Source organism: Hipposideros armiger, unplaced genomic scaffold, assembly GCF_001890085.2.
Source record: "Hipposideros armiger isolate ML-2016 unplaced genomic scaffold, ASM189008v1 scaffold_335, whole genome shotgun sequence".
Classification (NCBI taxonomy): Eukaryota; Metazoa; Chordata; class Mammalia; order Chiroptera; family Hipposideridae; genus Hipposideros; species Hipposideros armiger.
In genome coordinates, this window is record NW_017731685.1 from 1,848,422 (window position 1) to 1,862,717 (window position 14,296).

Consider the following 14,296-nt stretch of genomic DNA (forward strand, 5'->3'; position numbering starts at 1 on the left):
CCTAGGTAATTCCAGAATGCACCTGAGATTTCTAACTTCATTTGCTCTTGATGTATTTAGAACATCGAAACCTCTCTCTAACACCAAGGGACAGTACTCGTTCTCATCTTTTAAGTCAACTATGTGATTTCAAACCTTTTAGAAAAATTATGGTTTGTCAGTTGAACAAAGATTTAGAAAAGAGACTAAGGAGTTTCAGTCAAAAGGTTAACCCTGATTTTTATCTAGGCTATGGGGGTTCATTTACAGTTTATATTTTTCCTTGTAGTTATTCTCATTTTCCCAAACTTCCTAGAATAAGAAGTTTTGCAGAGTAAAAAAAAAATTGTCTAACTAAAAAAGATAAAAAATAAATAAAATAATATAAAGTAAAATAAAATAAATAAATTATAGTTTGTTTGGGGGAAACATCCTTTAGCCCTTGTAAATAATATAAAACCATATTATAATACAGTTCTGGTGAGTGTGATTGTTGACCAAAGAAACTGTTTATTGTTCTTAGAAATAGCAATGGTTATGGACATTGGGTCTGGTATTAGCTTCAGAGCATCCAGGTTTGAATTGCACTGTGCCATTTGCTAGCTGTGTTACTTCGTGCTAGTTACACAACCTCTCTGTGCCTCAGTTTTATCATCTGCCTATGAGGCTAATAGTACTACCTGTTATTGGCACTACTAGCTACTATTAGAATAGTGCCTGCCCATAGTCAGAACTAAATAATGTTAGCTATTTTTACCATTACATTTAAAATAAATTTTCCAGGCAGTGAGATATGAATGATAAATGAAACTACCTCCTCAGCTGCTCACCTTGCATAAATACCTTAATATAATATATCTAGATTTGCAATTTTCTTTGAAATGCTTGAGTAAAAGACGCCAGATAGCTGTGAGATATTGGTAATATTAATAGCATTTGAATTTTGTCCTGTTGGAAGCAAAGTCTGCTGCTAACAGATTACTGAAGGGAGTAAAAGCTACCAACCTTTTCCCATAGTATTTGAATGAGGGCACCTTGTTTGTGCAATTGGTTTTGCTGCATTTGCACTTCAGCAAATAGTTGATCAAGTCTTTGGCTCTGTCTTTGCAAAAAGGGCTAGAAAGGGCTAGGAGAGTTTTAAACACAAGGAAAGGAGGAAAGGACAAATAATTACTTTGAAATTGCCAAGATAAGTTGGAGAAGCTTTTTCTATACAAAGCTGTTTCAGTAGTTGGATCAGGAGAACCAGGTACTACTTTCCTAGCCCGTGTACTTCAAACCAAAGCATAAAGCTAGTGGTCACCATTAAACTATCATTTGTGTCTCAAGCTATAAGAAAACTAATAAAATAGAAAAACCAATGTTTTTGGTATTTTGTTCTCCCCCTCCCCAATATCTATATTGAGGATCCTTTTAAGACCTCCCTAAGCCCCGAAGCATTTGACTATATGTCATTTAAAACATATTAATAGGCACCCATTTCTTCATTTGTTACATATACTTTATATATAATTGGGGAAAGTTTTTCGCCTGTAGGTTAAACTCAGTAAAGTTGTGTTGACTAATGGACAAAATGTTGCATTTGGGAAGCATTTAATTTACAATTCATTAACTTTTGTTTTGAGGTTTTACTTTTCATATAGGGAAAGAGGTCTCAGACATTTTTGTGGAATCCTAAAATGTTCATAGATCTTAGGCTCTGTGCTTATCAATCTGAGAGAAAAATGGCCCCACTCACAGCCCAGTCCCAGCTCAGTATGCAATCATCCAACACTTACAAACTTGTAAGGAAATAGATTTCAGTGACTAGATGGAACTGGAGCTATGGTCTCTCAAAAAGGGCATTTTGTCCCTTTCTGAGAGGCTGGGAGAGAGAGAAATATGGGAGAGGGTGTATCAGAGAGACACAGAAAAGGAGAGACTGAGGGAGACAAAAAGAGGCAGAGAGAGACACACATACAGATTAGAGACAGTCAGACATAGAGAGACAGAGACAGAGAGATTGATGGATTCCCTAAGTAACATATAGTAAGATCTCACAGTCCTGCAGTGTTTAGAGTTGTATTTTAAAGTCTACTCAGCTGTTTTACACAATTCTGATGAGAAGATAATCTTCATTTGTGTCATATTTTGCAGTTTACAAAGCACTTGTCCGGTATCATTGCATTGAAACTTAACACCAATCTTTTTACTATAGGTGAGGAAATTGACATGTCCACCTTACATTTGTAGAGCATTTTTTAGTTTTTTTGTTTTTTGTTTTGAACTAGATGAGGGAACTCTTTCTTTTAAATTAAAGTTTATTGGGGTGACAATTGTTAGTAAAGTTACATAGGTTTCAGGTGTACAATTCTGTACTACATCATCTGTATATCACAACTCAACAACAAAAAAAACCCAAACAATTCCAATTAAAAAATGGGCAGAGGACTTAAATAGACATTTCTCCAAAGAAGACATACAAATGGCCAATAGACATACATTACTAATCATCAGAGAAATGCAAATAAAAACCATCATGAGATATTACCTCACACCAGTTAGAATGGCTGTTATCAACAAGAGAAATAATAACAAGTGTTGGAGAGGCTGCGGAGAAAAAGGAACCCTCATACACTGTTGGTGGGAATGCAGATTAGTACAGCCACTGAGGAAGGCAGTGTGGAGGTTTATCAAAAAATTAAGAATAGATTTATCATATGACCCAGCAATTCCCATCCTGGTTATCTACCCAAAAAATCTGAAAACATTTTTTAGTTTTTTAAAGGACATTTCCACCCATTATCTTATTTGGTAAAGGCCACTAATCCCAGGTCTCCGTACTGGCCCATCTTCCTTGTTATAAAAGCAGCTTAAATTATGGGCATTCCTGGTATTCAAAAGACAGTGGAGATACCCCAGGCCACAAAATTGGCAATTTTTTCTTTTGCTTTAAAGCATATATTTGATATTATTACTTTGTTACAGTTTCTGTACTGAAATAATAGAAAGAAAACTAAAATTGACACCAATTCCACTTCAAAAGCAAATATGTTTTTTTCACTTCCCTATATCATCTTCTAGCCCTAACCCTTCATGCGTATTCAATTTTTGAATATTTCCATCCCTGCCATCAATAAAATTTTCCATTCTGAATTTTCGCTCAACAGTATGCAATGAGTATACGCCATTTAACTCGCCTCAGTCTCGCTTTCAAAGACATGCATAGAAGCACCAAGGATTGTTTCACTTTGAACAACCACAATTAATCCTTTGGCTCTTTTTGGGATTTCCAAGGCCCTGTAATATTCTCCGAGTATAGGAAGCTAGATGTTGGGCTTTACGACATGACTGACTGTTCCTCCATCCACTCCTTGAGAGTGACTGACACAAATATAAAAATATATGTGTATATATATATATATTTTTTTTTCCCAAAACATGGTTTAAGTTGCCATTACCAGCAATGGACGATACATAAGCACTTACATCACAAAGAGCTAATCTGCACCACCACTTCTCTTCACCAGGCTTTTTCACAGGAGCAATAACTGCCAACTTCATGAATCTTACCCTTGTGGCCTGTTTTCCAATAAATAGTATTCCTATTTGAAATAGTAATAATAATATTAAAAACAGCATTTTATTCCCAATAGAACAGTAGTCAACTCAAACTATCAATAACGATCTACTCACCATAATGCCGTCCATCACCTTGTTAGAGAAAGCCCACCTGCCTTGAAGAACACGGCATCCGCCGTCTTTCGTTCCACAGCATTCTTGTCTTTCGAGAAGTTTTAGCTTCTCGTTGGATTTCTCTCTGTACTTTATCCCTGCAACCAGCAGATGCTGGGGCTCGGCAACCAGCCGATGGAAGCCTTCATTCCTCTGGTTGAGCTGCTCAGCTCTCCTCCCAATGTCATCTTTCTTTCTCTCCTGCTGGCCGACTTGTGTTAGAAGCTCAACTAAAGAGACATTCGAAGTGTCCAGTTGTTTAAACAGGTGGCCAGTGTGCTTTCTGCTGTATCTCTCTTGCTTGCCTCTTGAGCACCACTGCAAGCTGTGGAAGCCCCTGGGAGAGAACGCTGATGTCATCTTGGGAATAAGTGACAGGCACATGTCTTTCTCTTTGTTTCCTTGCACTGGTTAAAGAATAGGCTACACTGAGGAGAAGCCAAACGGTTGTTTTTTGCATTGTGGCTTTGAAAGATTCCAAGGTCCCTTGGGTAAACCTCTTTTCAGCAAAGGAATTAGAAGAAAGCCCCAAGACGGTAAGGAGCAGGAGAGTGTAGTCAATGATTTGATTTCAGAATGGCCAAATTCCACGAGTTAACCTCTAACTTCCAGGAGTGGCTCAATCACAGGAATTTATAAATAAGTTGAGAGGCTGTTGCTGAATCAGTGGGAAGAATTTTGAGTTTCCAAAATCGTTTGTAATCAAGATAAGCTATTTGAAGTAGCTCAGGGAAGAACATTGTTGGTAAATAGCAAATGTCGATGTTGTTGTGATGCATATGACTGAAGAAAACCATGTTTGTCCACATTTGGGGAGAGATGAGATTGTACTCAATGCCTTGCACACACACTGGACCTGCGGTTACTAAAGAAGCTTTCAGAATAATTTTGCCATAACAAGTGATTCCTATTTGGGTGATGGGTTAGCCTCTCAAAAATCATTAAATATAATTCTTAGGATTTTCTCTAGCTAATAGGAGGCACTTAATTTACCACATATAAAATATATGAGCCTGTTTATCAGTTTCTTAGTAAATTACTTTTATCATCTGGTTTATGTTCTATGAATTACTTACCATGCAGGCAGATCTTCCTCCCAAGAGAAAACATTATTGGTTTTTATATTCTTTTTTTTAAAGCATGCAGATTTAACAAAAGTTATCACTTAGCATAGTTGCCAATAAGAAATATAATGATCTGTGAGAAATGTATCTTCTTCAAAATAGGTTGGGGCAAGTCATTTAGCCTCCCTGGGAATCAGTTTCCTAGCCTGCAAAAAGGGATGTTGGACTAAATTCTCTTGATGTTTCCTTGCAGCTCTGTACTCTGTGGAAAGTGCATTCAGCCTGGGGCAGGACACTGAATGCCCATAGTGATGATGTTTGAACAGAGGGGTCAGCAACCCCTTTGGAAGCAATGTGCAAAATTGTTGACCAGTGTTGGGGGATGAGTGGAAGAAGTAGGTGGTGCCTCTGTAGTGGGATATAGGAGAGGAGTGTGGTGACAACTAACTCGCTGAACCAGTCTGGCAGGGCTGCCACTGTTGTGATTTACACAGACCCTTTCATCTAGCTACTTCAAAGCATTTTTACAAACTGGCTCATATTTCTTCAGCATAAAGAGAGGTTGATTGGTGTCTTTCCAATTAATTCAACGATGAAGAAACTGAACTATATCGTAACTAAAAGGGATTCTTCCTAAAGTATGCTAATGCACTGCAGAAGGGCAAGATGAAGACAAAATAAAGCATTTATCACAGCTTTATTATTGAAAAAAGGAAATAATCTAAATGCTTAATTTGGGAGGTTAGTGTAAATAATGGCGCATTCATAATATGGAATATCATGTAGCCATTAAAATCATGTGTGTTAACAATATTTAATCACACTGGGGAAATGGTCATAATTGAACAACATTAAATAACAAAAAAAAGTACAAAAGTTTTGTATATAAAAATGTTTGATAAAAGCGTTTAATTTATAAAGGGGAAAAAGACTAGAAGGAAACATCCTAGTCTTAACAGTAATTTTCCTCAGTGCCGTAAAGTATCAGGTGGTTGCTGGTTTATACTTTCTACTCTTCTGTACTTTTCAAGTATTCAAATTGGAAAAAATGGAAACATATTCCTTTCATAATCATAGATTACTTTCATAATCACATGTATTTATGATAATCATATAATTATAAAAGAGAGAGAGAATGTGCGTGAGTGGAGTGGACCAATTCAATAAGATGGTGGGAAAGACTTCTTGAGGATATGACCTGTGAGCTAAAACCCAAGAGATGAGAAGAAATCAGTCATATGAAAAACTGGGAGAAGCAGGTACAAAACCCCCCAGGGGAGAACAAGTTGGGAATGTTCTAGGCCTTGAAAAAGGCCCATGGGGAAAGGGATGAGTGGAAAATCAGAGAAATTGCCAAGGACCAGATCACATAAGGCCCATGATATGTATGGAGTTTGGGAAACCATTGTAGGGCCTGACATAATGTGCTTTACACTTTTGAAAGATCCTCCTGACCAATCGAGAAGGAGTAGATGGTAAGGGGCAAGTGTAGAAGTCATGTGGTGAACTGGAAAAGCACTGCCATGGTCCAGATGAGACATGAGGGTGGCTTGGAGCAGGGAGTGTAGGTTGGGGTATGCATCTGATTTATTAGCTCTGTGGAGGAAATCATCACCTAGCTATCATTTATTCAGTTCTCACTCATTCATCTCACCACAGCCCCAGGACTTAGGTCCCGTTATTAACCCCACTGGGGTTTAGGAAAGGCTGAGTAACTTACCCAAGGCCAGCTCTCTGCCTCCAGAGCCAACATCCTTAACCACTTTCCGACACTGCTGCTCAGTAAACATTAGCTCTGCTGAGGGGAGTGGTAGCACATGAGCCAGAGTGAGCAGAGAGGAGTCTGCACCCCACATACACCCCTGCACTCAACTATGAAACGCCTTCTGTCATCATTACTACATCCATGTCCACTCCTGATGGCATCTGCAGTTGAGCTATATCTACCTGCGTCAAGGTTGGGCTTCCCCGATTTGACAAAGGAAGATTTGGAAGGTACCACTGAGGCAGCCACATTGTAGAGTCAGAACAGCACTAAGCTGGATCCTGTGCCCATGCTGTGTCTAACTCAAAGTGAAATGTCACGTTACTTCCCATGGCTTCAGTTTCTCATGTTTACAAGTTGAGGCTCGGGCTAGGTGCCTCCCAGCTTGCATACCCCCCGAATTCTATGCTGATCCTTTCATTGTGTCACAGCCTGCCATCTGCTGTTCTGGGGAGGCCATCTACCCTTCACTGATATTTGAAGCTCATCGAGTATTCTGCCCATTATTGAAATTTAATTCATTTCCATTTGCTGAAATTGTTGTCTTGCATTTATCTTCTTTTTCACCTGGATGCAGGAAGTGGTCACTGCAGTTGACCGTTTAAAGCCAGTTATGACCCCCTTAAAAGAGAACAGCAAGGGGACAGCATGATAGCTAGAAAAAGCTGGAAACAAAGACCAGCAAGTGAGGGGAAAAGTGGGTGCCGGTTGCTACTATGCCAGGGTAAGGATACTACAGTGCAAGAGGCAGGGTGGCATAGAGAGGCCATAGGCTACAGCAACTCAGTCTCTTCCCAGCACTGTTTCACCCCCATTCTGCCTCCAGCAAGTCACCCAATATAGAGAAACTGCAGTTGAGTAAGAAGTAGGAATATTATTTATTCGCCTCCGTGACCTTTGGACTTGCACATGCAAAGTAACGGCTCCTGTGTGTGCTTGGTAGTTCCAAGGATCGTTTTTTTCTCCTTGAATACCTGAGAGTATTCACTATTGCACAAGATATTTCACTCGAGAATCTTTGTGTTCTGACTTTTCCTCACTTGATGTGGAATGTTCTTCTGTAGCCAGAAAGCTCATTTCAATGTTTTCCCAAGTGACTTCTCAGAATGTTAAACTTGTGAAATATACCATGAAAGAATAAATCAATGAGATGAATTCTGAGGTCAAAACGTTTGTGGGGAGGAGCGGAGTCTTTCCCCCTTAGGAGATTCACAAGACACATGAAACTGTTTATCTTGATTTACCTCAGACTTTCCCAACAGTGTTTGGTCACCCCCACTCTTTCCCCACACTTGTTAATGTTTTGCAGAGCACGGAGGTTCTGAGGAACAGACTGAGCAATCCTGCTTTGTGACGAGGCTTTTAGTGACCACCAAGCTAATGGAATCATCCTTAGCTTGATACCTAGTATAAGACTAAAGGTTTTATGAGACTCAGTGAAATAAGTGTCTTTGCTTTTAACAAAGATAAGTTGCATGAAATATATTACAGAATAAAATTTGAAACTCACTCTGAAAGTGAATCTAGACTAGAATATGATTAAGAAAAAAAATCTCATTTGTAGACCACCCCCTCCAATCTAGTATCTGCTTAGCTCTGAGGATGCTCCCATTTCAGAACAGTCAGAAATCTCACTTCCTCTTTGCAGACTAGAACAGGGATTCTGAGCAGGAACCCCATAGTTTAGGAGGGTACTCTCACTGGCCCTCCCTTGCACGTTAGCTTTGTCACATGACTCCCTCTTTATTGGTATATCTGGTACTGAATGATTTACTTGGGCAGTCTGTATGGTCCACTCAGCCCATTCATTGGGTCTTGTCCAAGGTTGTGGCTATTAGTGTTATCACTGCTGATAATGTCATAACAAGGAAGAGCCGTGGGGTAAATCTGTGGATTTATGCACACATGGTCAAAAAAGACCATTTTCCTACACACACACACACACGCGCGCGCACACACACACAAACACACACACACGGGAGGATCATTTGGTTATCACAACAAAAGGGCAGAATCAGTGTCAGCCTAGTCCTTCCCTTTTGGTTTTCTAGTATCCCAGACTTCATAGATTAAACAGATTTAAATTCTCCATCTTCTGCCTCATGCTTGAACATTGACTTCACCCTTTTCCAATGGAACATACTCTATACTTGAATATGGGCCTAGTAAGTGGTATTGACCATATCTGTTAAAGATGGGCAATCTGCCAGGTACAGCTGTACAGATCTGTGCTGCACAAATTCAGATGTGTAAATCAGTGGTTCTCAAACTGGGTGGTTTCTCCCCCTCACCAGGGACATTTGGCAATATCTGGAGACAGTATTTTCTTTTGTTTTTTTTAAATATTTTATTGGGGAATCAGGGAAAGGGAACAGACAAGTTGCTGTCCGTTTTGTTCTTCAGTTTAGTTGTGGAGGACGTTGCTTTACTGGCCCAAGTTGGCACCATCATTGCGCTCTTCCCGGGCGAGGCAGATCAGTCGCCGGCTTCTGGACGGCTGCTCATGGTGGTTGCTGGCTACACACGGTAGCCCATGGCAACCCACTGCAGCAAGGGCTGCAGCCTACGCCATCACCGGCGACTCACGGCAGTTGAGCTGTTGTTCAGCATCTTAGCTGTACAGGGCAGTGTCACTGGCCCTCATATGTGGGATCCGAACCGGGGCCCTCTGGTGTCCCAAGCCAGCTCTTAACCAACGCGCCACTCGGCTGGCCCTGGAGACAGTTTTGATTGTAAGAACTGAGTATGGAGGAGATCCTACTAACATCTAGTGGGTAGAGGCCAGAAATGTCTCTGAACATCCTATAATGCACAGGACAGGCCATGGATGTCTCTGAACATCCCACAATGCACAACAGAGAATTGTCCAGTCCAAATGTCAATAGTGGTGAGGTTGAGAAACCCTGGTGTTGATCAACATGCAAATTCTTGTAAAGAATTATGAGAGCCTACATTCACTGAGGAAAAACCCCTAGACCTCCCTCTGGGTCACTCCCCTCTGATGTCTGGTTCACACAAAGCTTGCATTGTCATTTTGGAAGCATTTGGGGCAAGAATGTGTCTGTTTGGGGAGAATATGTTACCTAGGAGTTAGAAGAATAGACCAAGAGTGAGGAAGACATTTTCCCTAAGAATGTGACACTAACTAATTGAGCCAACCTCTGGTGTACTGTTGACACTCAACTGTTAATAAGACCCAGAAAAGTAAGGCAAGGCTGTCACTGAGAGATGTCATGAATAACACAGTATGAAAAAGCCATTTTAATCATTTTAGTGGGAGTCTTATCTGAGGTTGTATAGCTTAGTGGTTAAGAGCGTAGCTCTAAAGCTAGATTGCCTGCTTCAATTCCCAACTGCTATTTGCTAACTGTGTAATTTGGGGCAAGTTATTGAACATCTCTGTATCTCATTTTTTCCCTTCATTTGTGAGTTGGGGATGATATCATAATAGTAACACCTAAACAAATTAAAAAATATAAAGTATTTGGAACCTTGGCTGACTCAGGATAAGTACTGTATAAATGTTAGTATCATTATTATCTTTTTAAGTTAATGTGACTCATTTGAAAGATACACATTCATTCTTTTAGTCATCAAAGGTTTATTTAGCATATACTATGTCCCAGGCATTATTCTAACTTCTAGAGATACATTAGTGAATTGAAAACATCAGATAAAATTTGCTACCCTCATAGAGTTTACCTTTTAGTGGAATATACTGTATAGTAATAATGCAAGTAGAAAGAAAAAATATGCAAAATTATACTTAGCCTAGAACCTGTCCTGTAGTTGTTGGATGGATGGATATATTATTTATGTTGTTGTTGTTGTGTATTGTTATATAGCTAATTTGAATTGTCATCTTAGATAGGAAAAGGAAACTAAACCAATACAGAATGCCGTAGCATTTAGGAACTGAAACTACCACATAAAGATTAGAAAGGAAAAAAGCAAAAGAGAAATGAATGAGACCATTATCGATGACCATGAATTTTGTTTAAAATAAACTGAACCTTTTTTGCTTTTTTATCTATGTATCAGATACAATACGTTACCTCTAGGCAGATGTATATATTCTAAGACATTAAGACTCTCTCAACTGCAGCAGACACATCTTTATAGGTAACAAAACAATGAACAATATTGGTTATTATCAGAAAACTGCAGCTGAAGTGGAAGAATCGACACCATCTCGCTCACTCCTTCAAAAATAATTCACTTCTGAAAGAAAACCTCCTTTAGGAAAATCACCTTACAAGCGCAGGCTTCAGCAGTCACTGAAGAACTTGGTTAAAGTAAGCTCTAGGCCTTATTCACTGGTTCTTCATCTTCTCTTTTCCAGAAACCTTCTCTATGTCTACCCACAGAGACTGAACTTCGCCAACAAACTGGCATCTGCTCGGAACATTACAATAAAAATCCAGTTTATGTGTGGAGAGGATGCTAGCAATGCTATGCCGGTAAAGCGGGGAATAAACATTGGCCTAAAACCAGGGTGGGCTGAGCTCCCCTTGTCCATTAACATGGATAAAATCCAGGGCTCATCCGCGGACAGAGTGTGTCTATCCAGGACAGCACTGCTCAGCATGTCCTTTGTGGCTAGTCCAAAATTGGCGCCAGCATACTAAGGACGACACAGGGCCAGTCTAAAGTGAAAGTCTCTTTCCTAACCTATTCCACAAGGAGCTGTGAAATTTGGAAATGCAGATTGTACTAGATGACTGAGAAATATCATAACGTTTTTCCACACCACCGTACCAGCAGAGAGAGACGGGCCCAGTGTGTCAGCCATGTTTGCTGTACTTCCAGATATGCACCACAGTACCCAAGCCCCAGTCCACATCTAGAGATAAATATAAAGTACAGTCTAGTAATAATAAGCACATATCATCTCAACACCTTTTGGGAATGGATCTACACCCTGAGGCAAAATATAAATCAAATAACAAATATATAATGCAGTGCTCTCTAAGGAACCCAAAATGCCAGAATTTGTGTTTTTTTCACCATCTGCCACTAAATGAGATGAGTAGTTAGCTATCACTATTTTCTGTTAGTCATAGAATTCAATTACTGTACCTTTCTGCTGAAAAATTTTTTCCAGTGCTTCCATTCTTCAAATATCTACTTTTTTTTTTTTTTAAACCATCCTTCTAATGTCTCACCTACCTTCCCAGTGCAAGGTATTCTCTTGTAGGTGTGGCGGGAAAGAAACCCTAGAGGTGGCTTCCCCTGGTTGTCTCTGCTCTGACCCCTGGCGAGTCCACCAGAGCTGCCAAGCACAGCTGTGCAGATCCTGAATGTAGCCCAGGTGCTCAGCCAGGGGCGAGTCGGAGCCAAACTCCAGCTTGTTCTCCCCTCACCAGGCCCTGGGACCCAGCATGGGGATTACTGCATCTAGGAAAAAGGGCCTTCTTTTCCTTTGCCCAAAGGTGAATCCATTTGTTGACTCATGTGCCTTGAGGGCTGAATGAGGCCTGAGGACATGTCTTCTTTTCAATAGCACACACATGTGGACAGGCGAGTGACGGTCCTGAGCACCCACGTGACCACGCCCATGTCTTTGCAGGGAAAATAAGCCAGGACCAGGGAGGGATCTGTCACTGCGGGCAACACGCTGTGACGTTGCCTACAGAATAGACCTCTGGGCAGTGAGGCAGAAGGGAGAAAGCGCTGGTTTTCCAGCACCACGACCCTCTGGCCCTCGGTCATTAATAAAGCCCCTTGGGATCTCAGTTTACCCTTCATAGCTAGTATATTGTGCACTTGAGCTGGTTTTAGAACTCAGCACTCTTAAGTTACAAAATACAGCTCTAGGAGACCAGAACATCATGTTAGGCTGATGGTAGTTGATTTGCTTTACCCAAATATCACTGTTAATTTGGTCCTTTCTATGTTGGTGAACAGGTCATCTTTGGAAAATCCAATGGGCCTGAATTTCTGCAGGAAGTATACACAGCCATTACATACCATAATAAGTAAGTATATTTCAGAGTTCTAAACATAGGCCAAGATTGCCTCAGTGTCTCCGGGTTTTCCTGAATCACCTAGGTGATTCCTCTCAACAGGTTTTATGATTTCAAGGACTAAGGGACAGAGGAAATTCATGCTAGTTCTATGATTCTTCTATGTTAGAGATGCACAGTTTTTGCCATTAACTGAGACTGGCAGAGGAACATATCTTTAAGAACCTAATACTGTTTTCACTTTTCTGGAGACTTCCAGTGTGATACAGAGAGGTTTTATGGTGTTCAATAAACAAATACATTTCCTCACTTGGCTTTGAGATGCTGGAGGGGGCCAGAAACAATATCCCATTCTCCTTTTCCTGCCTCTTTGTCTTCTACACACCATTCCACACCTGCACCACTACCTACTATAAGAAAATTTAATTTGACCAAAGGGGAAATGGAACACTCACTATTCTGTGGATCAGTGGAGTTGCAACATAATGTCTGAACTATGATTCACATTTCACAGGTAGCGGAAGGAAATCTGTACAGGGTCAGACAGACTTGGCTTTGCTCCTGGCCTGATAACCTTGACCCATTTAAGTCTTCCTCTGAACCTATGTTCCTGGGTTGGGCTGAGGAGTCAATGAGTGATGTACATGAAGCCCTTGGTAAAGTGCCTGGGACTTCCTAATTCAGTAAAATCAGGTGCCTTTTCCTTCCTGCATCATTTGTTTCTCCAAAATCCTTTGATGTGCCTCTCTGTTCTTTGGCTAGAGATAGAAAAGGAGGTCTCCGCAGGACTCTGACCTTTCTTCCTTTTCCCAGTTAAGTTGTTGGATTTTTCCACTGTGTGCAGAAATGCACTGCCCCCCCCACCCCCATAAAGCCTTTCGTTTGCGAGCGCTCTTATGTATGTGAAGTTATCTAGTGACATAAACTTGCTCTCAAGGACTTCCAGCATAGGAGCAGAATGATGTAAAAGAAAAAGCAAAACACGAAGCAGGCAAATTCTCAGGCGCAAAGGTCCATTGCATTACAATTTATAGTCAGAGGAGTCATCATTCTTGCTAAAAGTTTTTTGTGTATAATGTGCTTTTGAAACAGGTCTCCTGACTTCTATGAAGAAGTGAAAATTAAGCTCCCTGCTAAGCTCACAGTAAATCACCACCTCCTGTTCACCTTCTATCATATCAGCTGTCAGCAGAAGCAAGGGCCCTCCGCAGAAAGCTTCCTGGGATATTCAGTGAGTCGTCTTCAACTTGCCAATTCACACTGCCGTTCTCAGTGCATCCAAGGTCCCTGCAGAGATAAACAATGAAATTCTATTCACTTGCTTTTTTCCTGTCAGAAGTAACAGAATGTGCCAAACCAGATTATAGCAAAGAGCAGAGATGACTTGACATAGCAAGTGACAGATTTCAGAAATGGAAGACTAGTGGGTGATAGATATTGAAAGAATACTCCTTTATTTAAAAAAAAAAAGCATTGCAATATCCATTATTTTCAAATTTTGTATATGTGCTTCCCATATAAAACGCTCTTTTCTCTCCAAGGAGAAAAAAAGTTATTTTAAAACTATGAAAGTTAAACATTGATGTTGTTCAGACACACACAAACATTGGCTTTCAAGAAAAATGCTACTACTTTGGCTCTGAAAGCAGTAAATCATTGCTATTACCATCTCAGGAGCGCTTAGAGAATTTAACATGCAAAGAACTTGACAGAAATTACTGCCAAAAAGAGTCCTGGTCAATATCTAATCATCGTTTAGTTGCATTTGATTATTGTGAGCTAGTAGATAAATTGCCAGAATTATATGC

General features: G+C 40.3%; 1 protein-coding gene across 1 annotated transcript in view; it reads left to right on the top strand.

Annotated features, from left to right (window-relative positions):
- DOCK8 (dedicator of cytokinesis 8) overlaps window positions 1-14,296 on the top strand; it is a 216,545-nt gene that overhangs the window by 119,671 nt on the left and 82,578 nt on the right. The window contains exons 15-17 of the mRNA XM_019661089.1: window positions 10,865-10,982; window positions 12,430-12,500; window positions 13,581-13,719. Of these exons, the coding sequence (XP_019516634.1) occupies window positions 10,865-10,982; window positions 12,430-12,500; window positions 13,581-13,719 (328 nt within the window). The remainder of the gene's footprint in view (window positions 1-10,864; window positions 10,983-12,429; window positions 12,501-13,580; window positions 13,720-14,296) is intronic.